The sequence below is a fragment of the Dipodomys ordii genome, unplaced genomic scaffold (assembly GCF_000151885.1).
Source record: "Dipodomys ordii isolate 6190 unplaced genomic scaffold, Dord_2.0 Scaffold88, whole genome shotgun sequence".
Classification (NCBI taxonomy): domain Eukaryota; kingdom Metazoa; phylum Chordata; class Mammalia; order Rodentia; family Heteromyidae; genus Dipodomys; species Dipodomys ordii.
In genome coordinates this window covers 6093794-6120188 of record NW_012267304.1, presented here as the reverse complement: position 1 = coordinate 6120188, position 26395 = coordinate 6093794, and the positions used below count along the sequence as shown (strand labels likewise).

The 26395-nt window shown below is 36.1% G+C and overlaps 1 protein-coding gene across 5 annotated transcripts in view; it reads right to left on the bottom strand.

Annotated features, from left to right (window-relative positions):
• Pak3 (p21 protein (Cdc42/Rac)-activated kinase 3) overlaps positions 1-26395 on the bottom strand; it is a 250362-nt gene that overhangs the window by 39960 nt on the left and 184007 nt on the right. For 3 of the 5 annotated variants that reach the window (XM_013025849.1, XM_013025850.1, XM_013025847.1), the window contains exons 4-8: positions 24865-25018; positions 21435-21472; positions 11943-12074; positions 10658-10823; positions 2280-2343 (exon numbers count right to left, since the gene is read on the bottom strand). In XM_013025849.1, coding sequence (XP_012881303.1) covers positions 2280-2343; positions 10658-10823; positions 11943-12074; positions 21435-21472; positions 24865-25018 — 554 coding nt within the window. Of the gene's footprint in view, positions 1-2279; positions 2344-10657; positions 10824-11942; positions 12075-21434; positions 21473-24864; positions 25019-26188; positions 26234-26395 lie in introns of all 5 variants that reach the window. The other 2 variants (XM_013025846.1, XM_013025848.1) reach the window with 1 other exon arrangement.

Genomic DNA, 26395 nt, shown 5'->3' with positions numbered 1-26395 from the left:
TTCAGTTGTGGGGCTTGAACTCTGGGCCTGGGTGCTGTCCCTCAGCTCTTCAGCTCAAGGCTAGCACTCTACCACTTGAGCCACAACACCACTTCTGTTTTTTTTGATGCTTTATTGGAGATAAGAGTGCCGTGGACTTTCCTGCCTGGGCTGGCTTTGAACTGCAATCCTCAAATCTCAGCCTCCTGAGTAGCTAGGATTACAAGCGTGAGCCACCGGCACCTGGCTAAATTTTGTTATTTGCAATAAGGATAGAACTAGATCATTATGTTAACTAAAGTAAGCTAGGTGCAGAAAGGCAAGTACTATGTGCTCTTATTCAGATGTAAAAATGAGAAAAACTTGATCTCATCAAACTTGAGGATAGAATGATGCTTCCTAGAGGCTGGGGAAAGGTAATAACAGGGGAAATAATAGTCAAGAATAGGGAAAAGAAAAGGTAAGAGGGGAAAAGAAAAGGTAAGAGGGGAAAAGAATTTGCAAGAATAGGGTAAAGCCCTAGGACCGGGGCTTGAACTTAGGGCCTAGGTTCAATTACTCCTTGAGCCACAGCTCCACTTCCAGCATTTTTGTAGTTCAGTGGAGATGAGTCTCAGATTTGGATGCTTAGGCTGGCTTGGAAATGCAATCCTCAGATCTTAGCCTCTTGAGTAGCTAGGATTAAAGGTGTGAGCCATTAGCATCTGGCTGATAATGTATATTTTTAAAAACCTAGAATAGAATATCCAGAATATCATCACAAAAAATTATACATGTTAGACAAAATAAATATGCTTACCCTCATTTGAACATAAAGCAATGTACATACATATATCAAAACATCACATGACTACTCATAAATATATATAATTATTACACATCAATTCAAATAATATTCTAAAAACATGAAAAGAAAAAATGTGCATCACATCTTCATACTATTGAAAGTACATTAAATGATTTTAAAGAGTGAAATTAATTTTAATAGACTTTACTTAACCCAATAAATGACAAATGCTATCATGTTAACATGTAGGTAACACACTATTTATCTATGAGATAGTTTATATTCTTTCTCACACTATGATTTTGAAATTAACTGTGTATTTCATACTTACAGCACATCTCAACAAGGAACAGCAGTGCATAAAGTGTTTAAGTGCTAACCATAGTGAATGGCTATGATGTTAACACCTAGGACCTGGAGTGTTTTTTCCAAGTACTGTGTGTATCTTTTGCTTGTTTATAACTCTATCACAGACTCCATCATATTACAGTAAAATCTAAAAGCCAAGTTTTGTTTTCAGAACCCCGTGTGTGTGTGTGTGTGTGTGTGTGCATTGCAACTTGTCTTGACCTATTTATCTTTGGGCAAGACACAGTTGAGGTTTGCATATGGACATAGAAAGATACACATCTTGGAACAAAACTTTTCTGTCTTAAACTGTTGCCTACTCAGACCCTCTTACCAAGTTTCATACTGAGACCCTAGTGCTATATCTAATAACAATTGGCTTACAGAACTGTTCACTCCTACCTTTAAATACACTGAACTATCTCACAACTGAACTATCTCACAACCTGGTTCACATGTTTAGCCAATGACCAAGATCATCTAAGAAATTTTTGCATGGTTCTGATTGTTGGTGCCTAGGCCAGATTTCTAAATCAATTTATTGACCGTGGAGCCAATACATCTTTAACAAATATATTGGGTGAAAATAAGGTATCCTATCATACTTATGGAAGTCATGTGTTTCTTCCATATTCAGTTAACTTTGTCAAAACTAGAACATTCAATAAAAAACTTTTGTCATCTTTCCCAGTTAGAGAAAAATAGGATGTTAGTATAACATCTAGATTGATGTGGGGGGAACAAAATAATAGCAGTTTTCACACAACTTAGATGTTCCCATAACTTTACTCTTTATAGATAAATTAGTTTGAACCTACTAACCATATAGTAATCAAAACATCCCTACGAAATCCATTGTTCTGGGATAAGAATGTAGTTTATCTGTAGAGTGTTTACCTGGCAAACATAAGGCCCTAGATTCCATCCCAAGCAATGAAAGCAACAAAATCCACTGTCAGCTCAAAGATAGGGAAGAACCAGCAGGAAGAGTTCCTAGGTTTATGACTAGTTTGCCTGCCAGCTGGAAAAGGCAATACTCAGAATATAAAACACACATATAATCCAGGATATGAAAAACATAGTTACAAGGATTATAAGCAGTTACTGAATTTTATCTTATGTTGATAATGCTCAATTTTTGATGTTTCAAATGACAATCACTTACCCTTGACCAATTTTTTCAAATCTTGTATATTTTTTCTTTGGGTCGCCAACACTCACAATGCTTCCTGAGAGATAGTTTTGGGGTAGAGAGGACAAGGGAGAGGAAGACAAAGAGGTAGAAGAAGAGTAAAATATGTCAGAATTGATTGAATGATTTCCGTAATAATAAAATTAAGGTACCAAATTCAATTATAAATTTAAAAATATAGAAATACTCTCATATGTTTTTTTTTGGTCAGTCATGAGGCTTGAATACTGGGCCTAGGTGCTGTCCCTCAGCCCTTCAGCTCAAGACTAGTGCCCTACCACTTGAGCTACAGTGCCACTTCTGGTTTTCTGGTGGTTTATTGGAGATAAGAGGCTCACAGATTTTCCTGCCCGGGCTGGCTTTGAAACACAATCCTCAGATCTTAGCCTCCTGAGTAGCTAGGATTACAGGCATGAGCCACCAGTGTCAGGCGTTCATATGATTTTATAATATATGAGAAGGGTTACTTTTCAATTTGTTTTACAAACAATAATATATTAAATAGTAATAATAATTCTGTTGCATATATTAAAATTTGATGCTGTTTAAGAAACAAAAAAGGACTGATTACAACCCAGCATTTATAAAAATGTTTTCGTAAATCGATTTTTATAGAGAATGAGGTTAAGGCATCTAAGAATTTGTACATATAATTTGATAAAAAAAAACTATTTGCTATGAATTGGAGTAAAGTTGAACACTAAACTACATTCAGTTCTGCAGGACAATGGGCTACTGAGTAAATACTAAGTACCTAGCTGTGTGCTCAGAATGACAGAGGAGAGGAATGAGTCTAGCGGACAAGAGTTTAATCACAAAGTATTATGACTCAGTTCTTTCTTTTTTTTTCAGTACTACGGATTGAATTGATGTTCCCACACTGGCTAAGCAAGTTTGCTACCACCTGAGCACCTAGCACCATCTGGTGCCTGCCTACCTATTCTAAGTTGGAATTATTCGCCCTTCTCCATCCATCCCTCCTACTTGAAATCTGAGTAATGCATCTTTGCAAGTGCTTTTTTCCCATTCCCTTTTCTAACTCACAATTTCCTAATTATCATCTAAATGTAACTTCAAATCATCCACCTTTCTTTGAGCCCTCTAAATAAAACATACATGCTTTTTTAGACTAGTATATTTGTTTCTTTAATTTGGTGCTTATAGCAGCAGCAGTTGTTAAGGAAGTGAACAAGAACAAGAAAATATGTATTCAAATGCTATACAGTATACAACAATTAGTACACCTTACTAAATGATACAATGATCTGTTCTCTGGGATGGTAGGAAAACAACAATTTAATTAAGACCCAATAATGGACAGTATACCTTGACAAACATAATCAACAAAATATGTTTCAGTCAGGTTGTTGAGGAATCTTCGTTGTTCAGTTTTGTTAAATAATACTTAGCTAACTTCTGAGTTGTAGTTTTTCTTTTGTATTTCCTATCTCAGTCATTGTTACTGTCAATTTGTTCATTACATAACCTGGGCAGAAATGTAAGGGTTATCATTGACTTGTCCCTCACTTTTAGTCCCCACTGGCAGCTGTCTACTGACTCCTGGATCTCTATTTGTTTACTGATTTTTGTGCATGTGTGTGCTAGAACTGGGGTTTGAACTCAGGGCCTGGACAATGAGTTCCCTTAGCTTTTTTGCTTAAGACTGGTGCTCTACTACTTGAGATGGCCACTTCTGGCTTTTTTTTTGGGCTATAAACCATGATCCTCAGATCTTGGCCTCCTCAATAGCTGGGATTATAGGCCCTAAAATGCTTTTGAATCTGTCACTTCCTTTTTCTGCTACTTTAGTGGGTCTTTTATTATCATTTTTCTGAGCTCTTCTAAAAGTCACCTAACTGAAATTCTTATTTCCACTGCTGTCCTTGATGGTTCTACACCTCTCCCAGGATGCTCTAAGTATAGACTGACCAGATGACCAGATCATTTGTTTCTCTCTAGTTCAGGATGGGCCCCTAATATGAGATCAAAGTTCTTGTCATGAAATGCAAGTTTCCTCATGATCTCGCTCCTGCTTGTTTCTTTCATCACTAGAACCTGATGTTCTGACTAAAAAACTAATTTGAATTCATGATCAGCTTCTGTTAAACAGTTTATGAGTTTCTTGATTATTTAACAGCAGTGAAGAGTTACAGTTCCTGCAAGAGTCTTTATTATACAGTTAATAGGCTGCTGGCCTCCAGTTGTTACAAAGGCCTGCAGCATGCAAATACACATAACACAGCTAGGAAACATGCTGAAGAGGAAAGAAATAACAAAAACAATATCAACAAGACACAGGACACAATCACAGAGACACTCGTGGCATGGCATTAAAGACCTCTTTACATGCCATTCTCATACAGGAATGTCTTTTCTAGTGTATATCCCAGGTTTTCATGTTTCAAAACTCAGTTTAGAATTGACCATCAGTGGCTCATTGCAATCCTTCCTACTTAGAACTCTGAGATCTGATGATCACAGCTCAACACCAGTCTGGTCAGGAAAGTCTGGGAGACTCATCTCCAATTAACCACCAAAAAGCTGGAAGAATAGCTGTGGCTCAAGTTGTTGAGCACCAGTCTAGATTAACAAAGCTAAGGGGCAGCACCTAGATTCTGAGTTCAAGCCCCAGTACCCCCTCACCTCCCCCACCCTCCACCCCCACACCAAACACACCTCAGCTTAGATGCTGCCTCTCCTAGGAAGCCTTCCCTGATCCTTTTGAATAAAGTTGGCAACTACTCTGTAATGTTATACTTTTCCTCCTTCTCTCTTTGGAGCTCTTCTAGTTTTTGTCCTTACTGGATCAGATCTTTGCCTATTGGCAACCCATTTTAGACTGTGTCATAAAGACAGGATCCATGTCTTATACACCTCTGTGTCCTCAATGCCTCTTTACACACTGCTCAGCATGAAATGTATAGGATACTCAGTAACTCAGTAAATGTTTGTTAAACAAACAAAATTAGGCATTTCCCTTTGTAAATGCTCCCATGGTTTAATATGAACAGAAGGCCATATTTTACTTAAACTATATCTACAGAATGTAACCACCTTAGCAATTTTTTAAGTTGCTAGGTTTTAGTTTTCAAATTATCTAACAGTTCTTAGATCACCAAAAATAATTCTTCTTCAAGTCAGTGATTAATGGTATTTTAAAAATAAAATGACAATTATAAAGCCACTTGAAACTATAGTTCAAAGCAGTTTATAGTTTTCCAAGAAAGTTTTAGTTTTACCATTAAGTTGCTGAGCAAACTCTTTTTCCACAGACTGATCAAAAGCAAATAATCTTCAGCCCAAGCCACTTTCTGAATTATGACCAATCCCATTTGGTGGGCTTCAGTTAATGAAGCTTTATGGTAGTAAATCATTCACCCATTATTTACATGGTATGTAGAATTTTAAAAAATCCTGGAAATAAATCTTTCACAACGATTTGCAAAAGACGACCATTTTGGTGAGATTCAGTTTCTGAATTTAACTGCTCTTCAATTAAAATGGTGTTCCCACACCCACTCCTTCACAGGAGAGTGCTGCCATCTACTGATGTTAGGTAAGTGTACAGAATAGGCCTTATTTACAATTTCATCACAAAACAAGCTTTTAAAGTGATCTCATTCATCAGAGCCATGATAAGTTGTATCTATAAATTACAACAAAGTAAACCTTGTAACATAATATGGAGAAAAGGGGGAAAATAACCAAATCAAAGTGGAAAGACAAACATTTTAAAAAATCCAAGACATTAAAAAATCATGAAATGCTTGTATGTGAAAATAGAGTTGTGGTTGTGGTTTTGGTGTCAGGTTTTTGTTTGTTGTTGTCCTTTTTAATGTATGTGATTTTAATGTATACAATTTCTTTTTTCTTTTGTGTGTTTTTCTTTTTCCTATGGTCTATCCCCTGTTGTTACTGTATTTCATTTTGGTACCCTGGGTATTATATATACATTTATCTGAATTAGGGAAGGGAAGGGAAACAACACAATGGTGAGACAAAGGACAAAGGGCAAACCAACAACAATACTCACAAGACAATATGTTGGAAATGAACTGTACAAATTATGGGGGTTGAAGGGGAGGGAATGTGGGAGAAAAATGAGGGAGGGGGCAACAAGTTCAACAAGAAATGTACTCACTACCTTACTTATGTAACTGTAACCCCTCTGAACATCACCTTGCCAATACAATTTTAAAAAAAGAAAAGCCCATGAATATATTTTCTGACACACTTAGCTGAACTCTCACCATTAAAAGATTATCCCTTCAGTATAATGAAAGTTTCAATTTTTCAGCAAAAGCACAAGAATTCAATTAATATCAGTTCTGTCTGGTGGTAAATTGGGAAGAAGAGTTTAGAGAGGAGGGATGAGGACTATGTAATATGGGGCCCTAGAAGAGGGAGCATGAAGATAAATTTACTATATTATAAAATTGTGCTGATAGCCCCTTTCACAATTTCTCACTAACACATATTTTCCAGCAAAGCCAGGTAGACCACAATGAATAAGCCCAACCCAGGTTATTTATCTGTGTAAAAATGAAAAATGATAAAAAAGAAAAAAACTGAAAAATGATCTGTTCATATCATCTATTCATGATGCCTTGGGCTGGTGCCAATGGTCATATCTATGTGGAAGATTAATATTCTGCTGTATCTGTGGGCTACCCACCTCCTAGCAATCAGATAGCTGAGAATCAATATGAGCACAATTAAATAGAGGCAACCATTTCCTTTTCTTCATGCATGGAGAGTGGGTTCCCTTAGCTGTTAGTTGCTGGACATTCCTCTACTTGTCTGTCTTCTTCCACTCCCTAGCACAGGCTCTTCTATTTGTTCCTTGAGGTCCAATGGCATTCCTAACTCCAAGGTCCTCAGTCACTTCTCTCCAAGGACTAGATCAATGAAGTTTTAGTATCAAAAATTCTATCCCTTTGTAAGATTCTGTCCTCACTATTTGTACTGTAAAAAACATGACTACTCATCTTGTAAAAATAGCATGATAATTTTCTATTGTGAAAATGACTTGCCTAATGACCCACTACTTGCCTGTGCCTATTACTTAGATTTAGTTATACTCATGTCAAAACTTATCCTATTGTGTTACCTTACTAAGGCTTTACATTCATACAAAAATGACTACCATTTATTGAGTACCTATTAGGTGCTACATGCATTTGCTGAGCTTTATTTTACCAAAACTATTTTTTGTTTGTCATATTGCTGTTTAGTTCATGCTATTATTAATTCAGGGTTTTGGATGAAGAAATAAAATCTTTGAAATTAAATAAATGAGAAACATACAGTTACCAGGAAAGGATCTGTGATTTGGATTTTGCTATTTTTGACTCTAATCCTTGTCCTCTTAACTGGATATTAAAGTACCTTAAAATCAATTACATACAGAATTCTAATACATCCACATTTCACAGGTAAGAAATTGAGGCTCAGTGAAGTAAACTGACTTGTCTAAGGTCACTCTGTGTATAAGTGCTAGAGAGAAGGCACAGAAAGCGTGAGGATGACAGTGAAGTGTCTACTTCCTTATTTCTCTGCAGGTTCTCTCTGCCAAGATCTACAATTTAGTTAGTAGTCACAGGTGGCCCACTGGCTAGAGGGAAGTATATTCTCTCTAGCCCTTAGGATAAAATCCAACAGAGTAGAACACAATTCTTGACTTAAAAAATTAATCAAATTTAGCTTTCTCCTCTTAGATTGCTCAGCACTATTATAGTTTGCAAGTAAAGCAGGGTTTGGGCCCATACAAATAACATTTGCTTTTCACCTAACAGAAAAAGGTATAAATACAATGTCATTATGCAATATTTATTGAGATTGGAAATAGGCAACAGGTTATCAGTCATTTTTACTAAAGCAGAGCTGCTTGGATTCAAACCTTAATATCATCTCATAGATCACGTCTACATGTACAGAACAAATGGGGAAACTGAGGCAATTCTCGAGTAACTGAACAAATAATTCAGACAAATTGGTGACATTCTTCTTTCCAGGTTATACATAAATAGCTGGGATACACAGAAGAAAATGAGTAATGGAGGCACGTAAGCTTTGAATCCTCACGTGTAAGAAGTTAAACCCTGACTTTACCACTAGTTAGTGTGGTAACTCCATCACTGAAGCTTTTGAAACCTTACTTTTAGTGATTTGTAAAATGAGGATATTCAAATCTACTACAAGGCATTACTGAGAAAATTAATACTGATAAAGTATATAAAGGGGCCAGATCAGAAACTGCTCAGTAGATAGAAATTATTGTGGTTGCTATACAGTAAAGGTTTGGTACTAGAATTATGCTAGAAGTATAATTAATCATGTACAGTGAAGTGAGTACACTAACATCTAGCAATTGCAGTTGTGAGGACTGATTGACAGCTATGACCCAGTCTTTCCTTTTCCATATACTTCTAGCTCAAAATATTTCAACTCAGAATCATGACATTTTGAGCTAAATATACGTTTTTGGAGAGGAGGGGAGTATCCCTGAGCATTGTAGGATGTTTGGAAGTATCACTAGATTCTATCCATTCAATGCCAGTAGCACTGTTTGAATTATGGCAATACAACTCCCTCCAGATACAGTCAAATGTCCCTTGGAGGGCAAAATGGCCTAACCATGACCTCTTTAGACTCTCCCTATGGCTTACTGCTGAATACATTAAAGCATTTATTGTTTTATTGTATCATGCTATAAAATCCTATTTTTAAATTTTTATTATGAAAATACCGTACAGAGGAGTTACAATTACATGGGCAAGATAGTACATTTCTTATGAGTACATTTCTTATCAAGCATTGTTGCTTCCTCCTTTGTTTCCCCTTCCTATCCTTTCCCATATCCCATCCCCCCACCCATAACCCGCCCCCCTGCCAAAGTTGTAAAGTTCGTTTTTTTGACATAAAGACTTGTATATCTCATTGTTACAATGGGTCCACCTGTATCCCTATTTAAACAATTTGTTTTTTCCCTTTCCTTAAAATCCTATTTTACAAAGAAAATGGGAATAGGAAATTAACTTTCCATTGTTTCAATCGAATTTCTTGTATAGTAAAGACACGTTTGTTTGCTCACTTTTTTATTCACCTATTCATCTGTCACTTGTGGGGTGCATTTACAAAGCAGGAATTTAATAGGAGTTGGACTATTGGAGGACAAAAACAACTCAGTTCTTGCCCTTGAGAAGATTATGGTCTGGTAGAGGAAGTAGCCTAATTCAGTATGAATTATACTATGATAAGCATAGTAAAGAATAGGGACTCTTACTTCAGTTTGGGAGAGGCAAGGTAGGCTTTTCCAATCAGGAATCTTTTGAACAGTTTTTTTTTCTTCTTTTTTTCTCTGCTTTCTTTTATTATTATTATTATTAAGATGCTGTACAGAGGGGTTACAGTTACATGAGTAAGGCAACGAGTACATTACTTGACGATCATTGTTACCCCTTCCCTTCCTTCTTTGTTCTTGTCCCACTATCCCTTCTCTCCCCCACCTCCCTCACTTTTCCTCTCCCCACTGTCCCCCGGGTTTTGAAGAATGGTTTGGAATTTGTCAAATTGGGGACACATTGTTATGAGTTTAATAAATATTATTTTCAGATCTCTGACTCTTTTTAGCAGAGAACCTATTTTTTTAATCGTCGTGATTTAGAAAACTACCTAAATATTGAGAATTTTGTCAAACTGAGGCAAAAGTGTGTGCACAAAGCATGTTGCTAGTGATATTTTAGAAGGAAGCTGTTTGCATTCGCTGGCTCTGACTCTCTGCTCATACAGAAGTGTTCCTAAATGGAGAGAAAAATCTACATGACCTGTGGTGGTTATTTATTTATTTACTATTTATGTCCTAATACTGGGGCCTGAATTAAGGGTGCCCACTGTCTCTTTGATTTTTCTGGTCAATGCTAGTGCTTGCTTTATCACTTGATACAAGGCATCACTTATTTTTTGGGGTGGTTAATTGGATATTAGTGTTTCATGGACTTTGCTGATGAGACAGGTTTGATCCAGAATCTTCAGATCTCAGCCTCCTGAGTAGCTATAATTATATAGACATAACCACTGGTGTGTGGCTTTCAAACAAAATTTACTACTTAATGTGTTTTTTTCAAGTTTTTTTTTAACTTTAACTGATTTTTTTTCCAAATAAAAATACTTAGCTTCTGCCAATTGAGAAGAATGAGGGTGGAAGTGGTCTGGTATCAACCTTTTCAATCTCATGACTTCATGAATCTTAGTTCATACAAGCAGACTCATGCTTCTAAATGTTCAGTACTCTTTGTAAATGCTTTATGAGAAACCCTCTTCTCATGGAGAACATGATACAAAACACTCACTTAGTTTCTCTAGAATCTCCTCATCTGTCATCTTGGATTTTTTCCTTTGCCGATCTGTATTTCTATACAAAGTACTGGAATTGGCATTCTCAGCAGATGGTGGCGTAACTTCTTTATTTGGTGCTGCTGGTGAAGCAATGGATTCAACCACAGAGCGAGTATAGATCTAAAAGACAAAAAGGAAACAAGACAAAAAAACACCCCCACAGTTCTACAATGAAAACAAGGAAAGCGTATGGCATAAAGTAATTGACATTTCAGTTATTTTTTAAAAGACAAGTTATTATCACTAAAATATCTTGTGAGCTAGTATTTTTTAATTAATTATATAATGGATCATATTGGGGTTCTTATGTAACTCTGATCTTGGTGCCTCTTCCTGTGCAACTCTCATCCCTGGTTCATATGGATTTCCTTCCGTATTTTATTTATTTGTTTATTTATTTTGTGAGTTGTGGTGCTTGAATTCTGGGCCTGGGCACTGTCCTTGAGCTCTTTAGCACAAGGCAAATGCTCTACCACTTGAGCCACAACATGCTACTTCCAATTTTCTGGTGGTTACATGGAGATAAGAGTCTCACAGACTTTCCTGCCTGGGTTGGCTTTGGATTTTATTGTTTTGTTTTTGGCTGGACTGGGACTTGAACTCAGGGCCTCACACCAAGGCACAGCTCTACCACTTGAGCTAAGTCCCCAGTCCAGACTGGGTTGGCTTTGAACCTCGATGCTCAGATTTCAGGCTCCTGAGTAGCTAGTATTACAGGCATAAGCCACTGGTGCCTGGCTCCTGCTGTATTTTAATTTCTTCAGCTTTATAACTTAATACTTATATGTTATTTTTGGCATTATCAAATTATTTAATATGATAATCTTGTACCTTCAAATAGCAGCCTCAAACCAAGGATAGTGCCAGGCTCAGGTGGCTCATGGCTGTAATCCTAGCTACTTAGGAGGCTGAGATCTGAGGATCGAGGTTCAAAGCCAGCCCGGGCAGGAAAGTCCGTAAGACTCTTATCTCCAATAATGTACTAGAAAACAGGAAGTGGTGCTGTGGCTCAAGCTGTAGAGCACTTGCCTTGAGCTGATGAGTGCAAGGACAATGCCCAAGCCCAGAGTTCAAGCCCCATGACCGACAAAAAACAAAAAACAAGTGTAGTATCTTATAGCCTACTTCTGGAAATGTAAGTATAAGCGATGAGATAGGTACTAGTAAATTAACTGTATATTGATGCCACATTCCTAAGGATATCTTTTCAGTTATTTGGACATATTCACTATAATTTACCGATTTTGTATGCTCTGGTCTTGGTGCAATAACTGGTGGGGGCTCATTGTCGTCTTCTTCTTCCTCCTCTTCTTCATCTTCCTCTTCAGATACAGGAGGAGCCAAAGGAGGCTCTGATGCTGTTTTTGTACTCTTAGAACATAAAAAGGTTAAAGACCAGGTATTAACTCCTCATGGTTTTTCTTCAGTATAAGAGAATAGAAATGAATACTTAATCATGTAGGGGTAGATAGGAGGAAAACACACATTTTACAAACCATTTACATCTTAGTGGCACAGATGTGCTTACATTCAGACATAAATTCATATAGTTGAAAGGATCATGAAGTCTATATTATTGCTTTTGTTTTTCAATGAGCTCAAAGCAGTGTGCTATCCTATTTAAAACTCATACTGATCGGTTTGACCATTGTATAAAAGGTTTTAATTCCAAAATAGATTTTAATTCCACAAGTCAAATTTATGTATATATAATATATGTACAATGAATTATGCATTGTATCCATAAATTGACTTGTGGAATTAAGACCTTTTATACAACTATCTAAAGATAATTTCAAAATAAATACAATTTTCCAAAAAGGAAAAATACACTTAAATGTTTTTGAAAATCAATTAATTCATGTATTAAAATCAACTTAAATGGCATTAAACTCTAAATACACACTAAGTAGATCATAAATGTATGACTGACAGATTGTCAATTTGAAAAGGGTTACATTTTACCTAAAGATCAGAGCATAACTATTAATAAAGTATTACTACAGCTCTTCAATAACTAAGAACAAGAAATCCAATCAATGTTTCTTTCCTGTTCAGCTTTCTGGACAGAGGCACTCATGCAGTGTGCATATTAAGATCTATAGAATGCCTGTCTCTAAATGATTGTTCAATATTAACCAATATGCTAATAGTGACTGGCAATGATTCATAAACTGCAGTAATACCACAAGCAACAATAATAACCACAGTACCTAGGTTCCATTCTTGATTATTCATGTTAATGCAGGGGCCAAATGGTTCCAAAGGTGGATTTTGAAAGAACTATGGTCATGGTTCTCAAAGTATGGCTCCCGGATCAGCATCATCAGCATCATCAAGAAACTTGTTAGAAATGCAAATTGTCAGGCTCCACCAAGACCTAGGAATCAGAAACTCTGGAAGTGGGGCCCAGTAATCTGTATTATAACAAGCCTTACAGGTGATCCTGATGCATGCTCACATTTCAAAACCATGAACCACTATGTAGATCTGATACATGACAGATAGTAGTCACATAAGGCTATTGAACATGTAAGATCCAGTTTGACTGAGTTGAGATGTATTGTGTAATATATATGTATATATATCATATACTTGATATGAATATTGTAAAATATTTTGTCAATGCTTTGTGTGTGTGTGTGGGGTCATGGGGCTTGAACTCTGGGCCTGGGCACTGTCCCTGAGCTACCCAGCTCAAGGCTAGTGCTCTACCACTTGAGCCACAGCCCCACTTCAGGTTTTCTGGTGGTTAATTGTAGATATGATTCTCACAGAAGTTCCTGCCTATAAACCTGGCTTTGAACCACCATCCTTCGATCTCAGCCTCCTGAGTAGCTAGGATTTCAGGCATGAGCCACCATTGCCCAAATTGTCATTTTGTGTGTGTGTGTGTGTGTGTGTGTGTGTGTGTGTGTGTGTGTGTGTATTGGTCCAGGGATGTGGACTCAGGGCCTGGGCACTGTCCCTAAGTTTTTTTTCTCAAGGTTAGTGTCTGCAACTTCAGTTACAGGTCCAGTTCCAGCATTTTTGGTGTTTAAGTAGAGATAAGAGTCGATATGTTCACAATAAAAAAAAAAGAAAAGAAAAAAAAAGAGTCTTATGCACTTTCCTCTCTAGGCTAACTTTGAACTGTAATTTTTTGATCTTAGTCTCCTTCATAGCTAAGATTACAGGCATAAACCACAGGTCTCTGGCTGTTAATGCTGCTTTTATTGATGTGTTGAATGATAATACTTTAAATATATTGGGTTAAATAAAATCTATCATTAAAATTAATATGAAACCTCAGTACTGCCAAAAATACTACAATTTAAGCTAGATGTCAGTTGCTCACACATATAATCCTAGCTATAAAGGAGGCTGAGAACTGGAGGACAGTTGTTCAAAGCCAGGCTGAGCAGAAAAGTCCAGAAGACTCACTCTCAATTAACCATTAAAAAGCTGGGCTTGGGGCATAGCTCAAATTACTAGAGCGCCAGATGTAAGAAAACAAGCTGAAAAGGCAAGCCAAGTGAAAGCACAAGGCTCTGAATTCAAACCCTGACACAGGAGAGAAAGACAGATATTTCTGTTCACCTTGACTCAAACACAGTCCTGCTTGTTGTTGGATGGCAGGAAAGAATGTGAGGATTTCAGAGCGCAATATATTTTTCATTGTGGTTAGGTCATGGAGCATCAACTCCATAGCAATACATCTAACACATCAAACTTTGGTTCTGAAAACATAATTTCTTCTGTGAAAAAATACACTGGGACTGGCATACTTTATCCTGTGATCAATAGTATTGGGAAAAAACATACATTACTATAATTTTTACTTACATTTTCATTAACATAAAATACTTGTACATGGGGCTTAATTGTGATAATTCCATACATGCATACAATGTACCCGGATCAAATGCACCCCTCTTTCACCCTTCCTAATCCTCACTTAAAACAACATCAATAGGTTTCATTTTCCTATTTTTGTACAGGTATATAATGTACTTTGACCACATTGACCTTGCTTCATGTTCTCTTCTAAACAATACTGAGAACAAGCAAATACAACTTAGTTAGTTTACAGAATACTTGTTTCTGAAAGGTTTCTACAAACCAACCAAAGTAACAATTTGCTTATTAATTTGTTTACTAAACAATTTGTTTACTAAAACTTACTTCAAAACGTTGACCTTGTTGTGTTCACCAATTCAAAACTATTTTTGTATAATATTGCAAAGGGTAATCCATTCCATGTGTTGCAAGATCTGTTATAAAGTCAGATAAATTGAACCTTCTAATCTTATATTCACCATTGACTTTCCTTGCCCAAAACACATGTTAGATGTTACTCTTTCTTACTGCTATAAGTTCAATAAACTTAGCTTTGCTTAGTAAGTTTTGTAGTGGTCTTTGGGGAAGTGAATGGCTATACTCCTCTTTCCATACTGAGAACTATTATGTGTCATATTTCTAAACTTGTAAAAATACAGATGGATAGATAGTGAGTAAGGCATGTTTTTGTCTTACCAAAATTAGTTATTTTTAACACATCTATGACAACCACTCATTGGACCACAGAAGGTAGTGCTTAACCTGAGTTGGCTATAAAGTCTTGTTTATAATGAAGATTTCAATTTTATTCTTGATCTAGTTTGCAAGTTCAGCTTAGAAACTTGCATTCTAATAAGACTTCTCAAGCAATACTGATGCACACTAAAGGTTAAGAACCACCAATGTAGATCAACAACATAAACAAGCACTACAAATCAAAAGCAGCAATTTGTCAATAGCCCATGAAGTTGCTTTAGGCATGAATCTTGGCATAATCCTATGTGAATTTTTACCACTTTAGAATAGTACTTCAAGATTTCATATATGACATTATATTCTGAATTGTGAAATTGAAATACAAAATTTAAAACTTGGCTGTAAAGTGGTGCTCTAGACATTATTTGGAATCTAAAACATTAAATACCAAAGAAGCTACAAGTAAGAGATAATTCAGATGAAGTAAAAGGAGACACTACCCAGTTCATTATTAATTATACAGCCATTAGTTTAAAACATTAAGAGACTAAAACATTGATTCTATTTTAATCCCTACCCAGGCTACTAAATGAGGCCAAAATTTTTGATAAGCTCAGGTTGTGTCTATACAGAATAGTCACTCCCATTAAATCAGATCCTGAAGGGTAGCAAGATCAAAATGCTGAAACAAGGATACAAGTTGACCCATTATAACAATGAGATGTACAAGTCACTATGTTGAAAATGAACTTTACAACTTGGGGGGAGGAGTTGGGGAGGGAAGGATGGAAGGGATGGTAGGGGAAAAACAAAGGGAAAAACAAAGGAGGGTATAACGATGCTTCAGAGAAATGTACTCATTACCTTACTCATGTAATTGTAACTCCCCTGTACAGTATCTTTACAATAAAATATTTTTAAAAAATCAAAAAAGAATTACAACACCATAAGATGCAGTTCTCCATTCTTTTTTTTTTATTTTAATTTTGTTGTTCATAAGCCTTAAACTCAGGGCCCAGGCTCTGTTCTTGAGCCTCTCTAGGCTCAAGGCTAGAGCTTTACCAGTTGAGCCACAGCACCACTTGCAGCATTTTCTGCTTATGTGGTACTGAGGAATCCACCCCCCAAGGCTTCGTGCATGCTAGGCAAGCACTCTGCGAGGAAGCCACATTCTCAATCCCGCAATTGTCCATTCTTAAGTGACTGATTCCCATGGAATTGATCTTAATTCAACTTATCTGTAAAATTCAGTTAATTCAATCAATAGGAACCTTGCTTCAGTCAAGCATTTTAGTTATGTGTCTCTACTTAGAACTCCTGTCAACTCTTCAAATTACTCAATAGGAAATTCAAAATCTTCCAACATAAATCTACTTCTCCTCAAAGACAATATCTTCATCTTTTTACCTACACAAATATTTTTTTATTTTTTTATTGTGAACATACTGTACAGAGGGGTTACAATTACATGGGCAAGATAATGAGTACATTTCTTATCAAGCATTGTAGCCTCCTCCTTTGTTTACCCTTCACATCCCTTCCCAGACTACCCCCCCCCCCCCACCCAATCCCCCCCCACCAAAGTTGTAAAGTTTGTTTTCGACATGACAACTTGTACTTCTCATTGTTGCAACGGGTCCACCTGTATCCTTATTTAAACAACTTGTTTTTCCCCTTCCCCTCCACAAATTATACCGACATCAGATACAGCTACCCAAATATTTTAAGCCTACAATCATTTTTGATTTCATCCTTTACTCTAACACCCAGTAATGTAAACATTTTTAAGAACTTGAATCTAATTTCATTCTTATTACCATTAGTGCACTTCAAGCCCTCATCTCTGGCCTGATGCTTGAATTATTTCCCAAACGAGTCACACTTCATCTAGTTTTGCCTTCTGTTCTTAATTAATTCTGGACATCTTCTATTAGATTAGTTTTCATTAAAGCATAAGCTTTAATCACCTAACTGTAGTGCTCCAAGACACTTTAAGGAATCCCCATTGCATACTGGAGGAGCTAGACTTTTTAGAATATCATTTGAAAAGCTTTAGGATTTGGCCCCAACTTAATCTTAATTCATATGATTCTTTTCCTTGCATATCAGTTTTTATTCAAATCCATGTCCTTAAGTCTTTCCACTTCTCACCAATGAGACCTTTTTTACATTTTTTCTTTTTGCTAAGAATTCCTTTCTCCTTCACAGATCCAAATTTCATCTATACTTGAAGATCGAGGTCAAATGCTGATCTTAATGTGATGCATTTTCCAATTTCACATTCAACAAAGAGGTATCAAGTACTAATCCGATACTAAGCACTGAACTTAAACTGTTGCAAAGGCCTCCTTCCTTTTTCCTCTGCAGTTTAAAGCATTTTCTTTCCTCTAATTTTTTTAGAGGAAATGAACAGATTTAATGTTATGTAATACTGTCCACACCATATTGTGTTTATGTTTATCCCTAAAGTCCACTAAATAAGTCTGAACTAATTTCTTAGGGCTTAAGACTTACTTCAAAAACATGTTAAATAAATGGGTATCTATTCACCTTATTTCCACAGAGTAAGATCATTTATTGTTTTTCTAATTTAATTTGGCCATTATTTAGACTTAGTTTTAATTCTATAAGAAAAATCATCAGATGCAATCTCAAAAAGAAACAGTTTATATTCAAGGGAAAATAAAAACTGACACACAAATCATCCTGGCAGGTTGATGTTTAAAATAACTAACTTACCAGAGTGCTCACTCAGGATTGTACAGGTATAACATTAATTAAACTTAAGGTGATAAAATATGTGTCGATCAGGGAATGCTGGCATTTTTTCTTATTTTCAACATTAATTAAATTCAAGGAGATAAAATACGTGTTGAAAATTAAGACAAATAAGTGAAAGAATAGTTGAGAAGGATGGGTGAAGATGTTGAAACGGGTGACACTGATCAAGATTCATTGTGTTCATAAACTGATCTGTTAAACGATAACTCCTTTGTGCAACTTCTTAAAGACTTTAATAAAAAATTTTAAAAAATCATATGCTGATCAAGGAATGCTGACATTCATTCTTACTTTTATTTCCTTCTGTTTTTGCACTATTTTCAGTATATCCCAGAAAGCTTCCATTGTAAAGAAGAAGGAGGAACAGTAACTAGTCAGATATTCTCTCTTAGGGATGTTTGTGAAACATAGTATCAGGGCCTAGTGTATAAAGAAACTGAGTTTTTCTTCTTCTTGCCAACTAAAAATAATTATAGGAAAATAAATCTATCGTTAATAAACATACATTGTAAGCTAGATACTGAACTAATTATATTCATTATTACATTTCATATTTATAAAGTCCCAAGAGACTGGGGACCTGTGACTCAGGCTTGTACTCCTAACTACTCAGGAGGCTAAGATCTTAGGATCATGGTTCAAAGCCACCCCAGGCAGGAAAATCTATGAGATTGTTATCTTCCATTCACCAAAAGAAGTGGAACTGTGGCTTAAAGTCTTAGAGCACTAGGCTTGAGCAAAAGGGCTTGAGAATAGCACCCAGGCCCTGAGTTCAAGCCCCACAAGAGACCAAAAAAAGTCTTAGGAGGTAGACATTGTTATTCCCATTTAATAATGAGGAAAGAGAGACCCAAAGAAACTAAGTTACTTTTCTAAAGACATGTAACAAGTAAAAAGAAGACTCAGAGGAAATCTCTCTTCAGAGATTTCATGCTCATTTTAAAGTTTTCTTTTTTTCTTTTTTATGTGCTATTGGGGGGTTGAACCTAGGGTTTTGTCCATACTAAGTGTATATTCTACCAATAAAGTATATGTGCAAACCATATTTATTTTATTTTCATCTATGGTAAATATATAGAAATTACCAGCTGAATATTCTTTTATTTCGGTCATGGGGCTTGAACTCGGCCTGGGCACTGTCCCTCAGCTCTTCAGCTCAAGGTGAGTGTTCTACCACTTGAGCTACAGCACCACTTCCTTTTTTGGGTGGTTAACTGGAGATAAGAGTCACATGGTCTTTCCTGCCTAGGCTGGCTTTGAACCGTGATCTACAGATCTCAGCCTTCTGAGTAGCTAGGATTAAAGGTGTGAGCCACCAGCGCCCAGCTCAGCTGAATATTCTTAACATTACTGAAATGTTGGTGTACATTTCAGTAAGATTAAGAACTCTCACATTACTGGCTATTGATCTCTAGAATTCTTTTCACCTTCTTTAATTGAATTTTGTACATAATTCCCTTTGCCCTAGTTCCCCTGTTAGACACCATTCTACTTTGCCGCTATGAAATTAACTCCCATCTAAGCTTCACAGAAATAGAATCATACAGTATTTGGCTTTGTATATCTGGCTCATTTTACTTAGCATTGAGTCCTTTAAGATCATCCATACTGTAGCATATTCACATTTTTCTTTAATGCCCAATTATGTTCTATAGTTTTCCTGTACTATATTTTATCACTTCATCTGTTTCTGGTTACTTGTGCTGATTCTACCTTTTGGCTATTGTAAATAACGTTGCTATAAGCATGAGTGTATGAATAACCTCTTTAAGAACTTCTGGATATTACCCAGAAATAGTTGAATTGCATAATTCAATTTTTGATTTTGAGAACCTGCCATACTAGTTCACAGCCTTTATGCTTTACTATTAATGTTGTACTGCCGTTACACTGTCTGCCCAAGGTGACATCAAGCAGATCAGTATTTGTCATCTACAAAAACCAAAAAAATCAGCTTAGTCATCTATGACTCTGTAAACAAAGAGGAGATTTTGACTGATGCCGATTATTTCACCCGTAAAGAAGTAAATGAGTAAGGGAATAATTTTTATCAGAAAATTAAAATGAAAATCCACAGAAAAGGAAGGCTTGCCTGCGATCATTTTCTGTCTAATGTATATGGGCACGTTTTCAGTTTGTGAAGTACTTCCAAGAAATAGATAACGTGTTTTTCAATTCTGTGGTGAAACTATGTGACTTTGAAGAAAGTCATCTTCCCCAGTATTCACTGGAACAAATGACACTAAAATATGTGGTGTTGTGACCATAGACAAGTTATTTCTTCTCTCTGTACCTCACTTTCCTCATCTGTAAAATGAGGACATCTAAATTGTAAAAAAATGATTAAGTGAATATAAACATAACATTATCCATATTGCACATTGTAAGTATATATTATAATCATTCAATAAAGAAAATTTGCTATTACTATTACTATTATTTTCTTTATATATACATTTATTGTAAAATACTGTACAGAGGGGTTACAGTTACATGAGCAAGATAATGAGTACATTTCCTATCAAGCATTGTTACCTCCTCCTTTGTTTTTCCCCTACCATCCCTTCCCTCCCCATCTCCCCAAGCCCTCCCTCAAACCCTGAAGTTGTAAAGTTCGTTTCAACATAGTGTCTTGTACATCTCATTTGTAACTATTATTTTCAAGACTCTATATGCAAAAAATAAGTGAGCATGAATCTTCATAGCACTTTTGTATTAAGTAGCCCCAAACTGGAAATCATCTGAGCATTTAGTAGGTAAATGATTAAATTAACAGTGATATGATTGTAATACATAATGCTGCTCAGCAATAAAACAAACAACTGATACACACAAAAACTTGGATGAATCCTAAGAAAAATATACTGAGTGGAAAAAATCCCCAGAAAGTCAAATATTACATTATTTTATTTACATGAAATATCCAGAAATACAGATCTTTAAAGACCAAATGAGAATGTGCTTGGGAACTACAATGACAATGGTAGGGATTAAGAAGTGGAAGTAGTCATGAGAGATTTCACTGGGATATTGGACATGTTCTAAAAGTTGATATGATAATCCAGATGTTTAAGTGTACTAAAATTCACTAGATCATTAAATTAGATACATTTACGTATCTAAATGATGCCTTTAAAGTCTTCTTTAAAAAGATTTTGGATAGGGCTGGGAAGGTGGCTCAGTGGTAAAGTGTATGCATAAGGCCCTGGGTTCAATTCCTCAGCACCACATAAGCAGAAAACGCTGGAAGTGACAGTATGGCTCAAGTGGTAGAGTGTTAGCCTTGAGCTGAAGAGATGAGGGACAGCACCCAGTCTCAGAGTTCAGGCCCCAAGACCGACCAAAAAAAAAGATTTTGGATACTGCATGTTTACAATCATATTCTGTTGGATTCTAGGGAATAGCAATGGTAAGAGAGAATTGTTTTTTACTTACTGAAGCATGCGCTGCTATGTATCCATGTGCACTTTTATCTGAAATGAGAATAAAAAAGTTACCTTGGTGTCATGAAGATTGTCTAAAAGACTGTATACCTTTGATCAGAAGGAAAGTTGCTATTAAATACTGTACAATATCATTTTTATCTTAAAATAACTCACATCACTAGATTCTCATCAAGTCATGTTAAAAACCTTTAGGTAGCGTATGAGTGAGCCTCATGTAAATGGAAGAATATCAAGATTACTTCTTCCTCATTGCTGTTATTCTATATATGTATACTCTAGATTGTTTCAACTTACCACTTTTTCTGTACCTTTGATCTCCTTTCCATTCCTTCCTTTTAACTTTCCTTCTGATGTTCATCTTTTCTTTTCCTAGCCAATCAACCAAGTTTCAACACCTGAGCATTTGGAAAATATATGATGATGCATGAAAGGGGAACAAGGAAACTTGATGAGATGTGTGGGAAGCGGGAGGGGGAGAAAGAAGAATTATGGAAGGGGTAACTGATCAAGATGCATTGCACACATAAATGCACATGTTAAAACAAAACAGTCTTGTACAACTATTTATAGTTAACTAAAACCAAAAGGAAACCTTAAAATAAAAAGAGCATACATGATGAATTTCAATCAGCTAAGTTTAATGCAATGATTCAGAAAATCTTCAGTTTTGACATTATCAGGAGTTCATCTTAGTAAGTTGAGAAAATTCAGCTTATAAAAATGAAAATGCTAGCCACACAAGGTTTTACATACCTGTTACCTTAGTGCCCAGGAGGCTGAAGTAAGATCATTAGTTCAAGGATAATGAAACCATGTTTCAAAAAGTAAATACAAAATAATAAAATAAAAATTTCTAAGTAAAGATCCAGAAGCACAACAAATCAAAGAAAGACTTAATAAATGAGACTGATTCAAACTTAAAAGTATCTGCACTGCAAAGGTATAGCTTACAAGCAAAAAAGAAAACCAACAGAATAGGACAAAATTTTTACCATCTACACATCAGACAATGGCCTAATATCCAGAATATACTTAGAACTCAAAAAATATAGCCAACAAAGAAATAATTCAATAAATAGGCTAATGACTTAAAGAGAGACTTCTCAGGAGAAACAAAACTGGCCAACAGACACATGAAGAATGTTCAATATCTCTGGCTATAAATGAAATGCAAATCAAAACAGCACTGAGATTCCACTTTACCCCTCTTAAAATGGCGAATATCAAGAAAAGTAAGAATAACAAATGCTACCATAGATATGGCCAAAGAGGAACTCTAATACACTGTTGGAAGGAAAGAAAGCTTTTTCAACCATTCTGCAAAACAATATGGTAGTTCCTGTAAATAACTAAATATGGAATTTCCCTATGACCCAGCAATTCTCCTCCTGTGCATTTTATCTAAAAGATTATAAACCAGGATACAGTAAAGCCATCAGCACAACCACATTCATTGCAGCACTAGTCACCATAGTCAAAGTATGAAATCAGCCTAGATGCCCCTCAAGGGATGAATGGATCAAGAAAATGTGGTATATATATGTATATACAATGGATTTTTTTTCTTTAGGCTGGTCCTGGGGCTTGAACACTGGGCATGGGCACTGACCCTGAGCTCCTCTTTGATCCAGGCTAGCACTCTATCATTTGAGACACAGCACCGTTTCTGATTTTTCTGTGTTTAATTGGAGATAAGAATCTCACAGACTTTCCTGCCTGGTCTGGTTTTGAACTGTGATCCTCAGCATTCAGCCTCCTGAGAACCTAGAATTACAGGCCTGGGCCACCAAAGCCCGGCCTATACAATGGAATTTTACTCATCAATTAGAAAGAATGATATTGTACCATTTGCAAGGAAATGGAAAGACCTGAAGAAAAAATATAGTAAGGGAAGTAAGTTAGACCCAGAGAAACAAAGATTATGTCTTTTCCCTCCTTTGTGGTAGCTATAAACCTATAAGTAAACATGCTGGGTGGTACGCAAGTGGTTACAAATGTATTAACTGAAATATGATTGAATCTAGGGAGAACTCAAATGTAATTCCTTAGAAAGACAACTCAAAGCCCAACAAAATATGCACCAGGAAATGGGTACTTGCAAGAGGGGAGAGTACTAGATGAATGAAAGTGATAAGGAGAAGGGGAGAATGCAGTCATGAATTTCATTGTATAAACTACAAAACTAACAAAAGTAAGAGCATGTTTGAATCAAAGGAGAGTCAGAATGTTGAAAAGGGTTACACCGAAACAAGATGCATTGTATTCATAAACTGCTTTGTTAAAATACGATTCCTTTGTACAACAATTTAAAGATAGTAAAAGAAGAAAATAAATAAAATGTGTTGAGCAGCAGTGGTTACATGGAGCAAAGAATGAACTGAGAAACTAAATGGTATTAGCAGTCATAGTGAAGTGGTTTTTTGAATGTATTTTTAGCTCAGATCAACTATGGTTCTAACTTGGTATTTAATTTGGCTTCTGATTTCTTCACATGAAAACTTGATGTAACACAAGATCTCCTACATATTTTATTCCACATGGAAAAATTATAAAATTTTCTCCCTTATTTTTTAGTTTTTAGGATTTCAGCATTGGAGAGCAGTTAATAGACTCATGTCACAAACTCCCATTTAGCATGTGAAATGTCATGTCTTTTAATTTGAGCTTTTACATTTGATATGGCCAAATACATCCTTGTAGTATACTCAGAGAGACTTCAAGCCTGCCCTATACTAATTAATGGGAAGCGGTAGGAGATCTTTATGACTGGGATATGTATGCTAGTATCCCCTTATTTCTTTAGATGTAAAATTGTTCTAGAGAGATAACTCACATCATATTTTTTTAAAAATCAAATTTCCAAACAAGAGTAGGTCTATTCATTAGCAAAACATCACAATTTGGCAGTAGAGTAGATATTTCAATCTTGCTATAAATAGCAAGACTTAACAAAAAATCAAATCTGATTTTGGAATCTGATCAAAATAACTTGACAACTACAAAACTTTTCAGTATCATCACTAGAAATCAATGACTCAAGGGCTAAAATACATTTTCAGAGAACATAGTATAACACATATATCTCTTACTTCATACTCGTATCAGAAGGCCTAATCCTAGGCAATCCTTCATGTCAGTGAAAAGGAAAACAATCATGATTGCTGACTGTTACTACTTCAGTGCACAGTTTCCTCATTTGGGTTCAGAAAACACCCAATCAATACAAATTTCCTAAGAGCAACCTCAAGTTCCAGTTCATTTTTTGGTTTATTAATGCTGAACCCATTTGCAGAAAGGGCTGTAACTAACTTTAAATATTCTACAGATGTTTTGTTCTAACCATGAAATACTGAGATTGGTATGAGTTCTTCACTATTTAATATCATAGTATTTCTTTGATACCACAGTATTTCTCTTACCTCCTGATGTAAAGCTCATATACTTCTGGTTGTTGACTGTTTCTTTGGAATCATAGAATTTGAGAACATCTAGAACAGCTTGTGGGTTCTTCTTCTGTTCCAATTTTGTTATGTTCGAGGTTTGGAGTAATCGTGCCCACTGCTCAGGAATTCCCTGTTGACAACCAAAGGGAAAGAATGGCAGCTCAGAACATTCAGTTTCTGTACATTCATGTTCCAGTAAAGTTCTTCACCAAGAAGCCCATGCTACCTGTAGGATTACACTTGGGAAACTGAAGTTACATTCTAGATTTTAACGTTAGTAACTTAATAATGCAATCATTCTCTTCTCTAATTAAACACATAGGTAAAACTAGGATCCAACTTAAAAAGGGTGGGTGGGAGTATGACTGTGATAGAAAAAAAAAGCGCATGAAAATCACCTCCATATCGACTCTGCTCATCCATGAAATGATGTTTACGGCTTAGCTTATACTTTTCTGGTGACTCAGGGCAGACATAGCAAGACTTCTCTAAATTTGTGCACACCATAGTATAGTGCAGATCAATGGCTTTTTTAAATGGCTGGAATAACAAGGTCTTTCTGGGTATGTTGTAATCAGAAAATCTTTTAAAATAAAAGGAAAGCCTCACCTTTCATCAGTTCATACTTTGTGATTATGAAAGTAAAATTTTGGGTTTAGAACTTTAATGTAAAGTTAGATTGGGAGGAGATAAAACTAGAATTGTGGAGGAGCAATAACCACTGAGATGTTAAATAGTTACAGTAATGCTGCTTTGGGCATTTTCCCAGCAGCTTTCTCCAGGGCATGCCCTCCTCTTCTCCTCCCTCCCTCCTTTCCTTCCTATATTATTCATTGGCCACATAGAACCTGGGGACTAGAAAACCATGCCAAGTCTTGTGAGAATTTGCAATAATATGAAGCATTTAGAGCCGAGAGGAGGGAGTATTTGGAAATCTAACCAAGGAGAATTGCAAAAATTATAGAGAAGTTAGCTTTGCATTGAGCATTCAACATTCTTTCCTACACATTCAGCCTACAGATGTCCCCATTTTATAATTATCCAACCTCCAAGAACAATTTGGAGAGAGAAACAGACACACTGTTCCTGAAGTGCATCCAGACACCATTTATATGGCATTGTCCTATGAAGTCTCGGCAAAACAATGTGTGACGTGGGCCTCCAGAGTTTGGGAATGACAACAAAAAAGTGAGATAAGCCAAGCAACAACTCTACTGCACACACATGAACCTGCTGCTGCAGTGCTATGACATCTCAAAGAAGCACTTTGATGCAAGCTTCTTTTGGGCCTGTGACGCACCTCTGGGAGCTTCCCTGGGCACATCTGTGAGCCATAGAGATCTGGCTGTAATGGACGTAAATAAAGAAAGAAAAGAAAGTTAAAACAGAATGTGGGACAACTTAGAAGGTGGGAAGAGATGAAACCAATGGGTCTGAATGGGGGGAGGGTCCCTTTTAAAGTGGGGCGGTTATGAAAATAGGGAGGTATTAACTAAATTAGGGACAG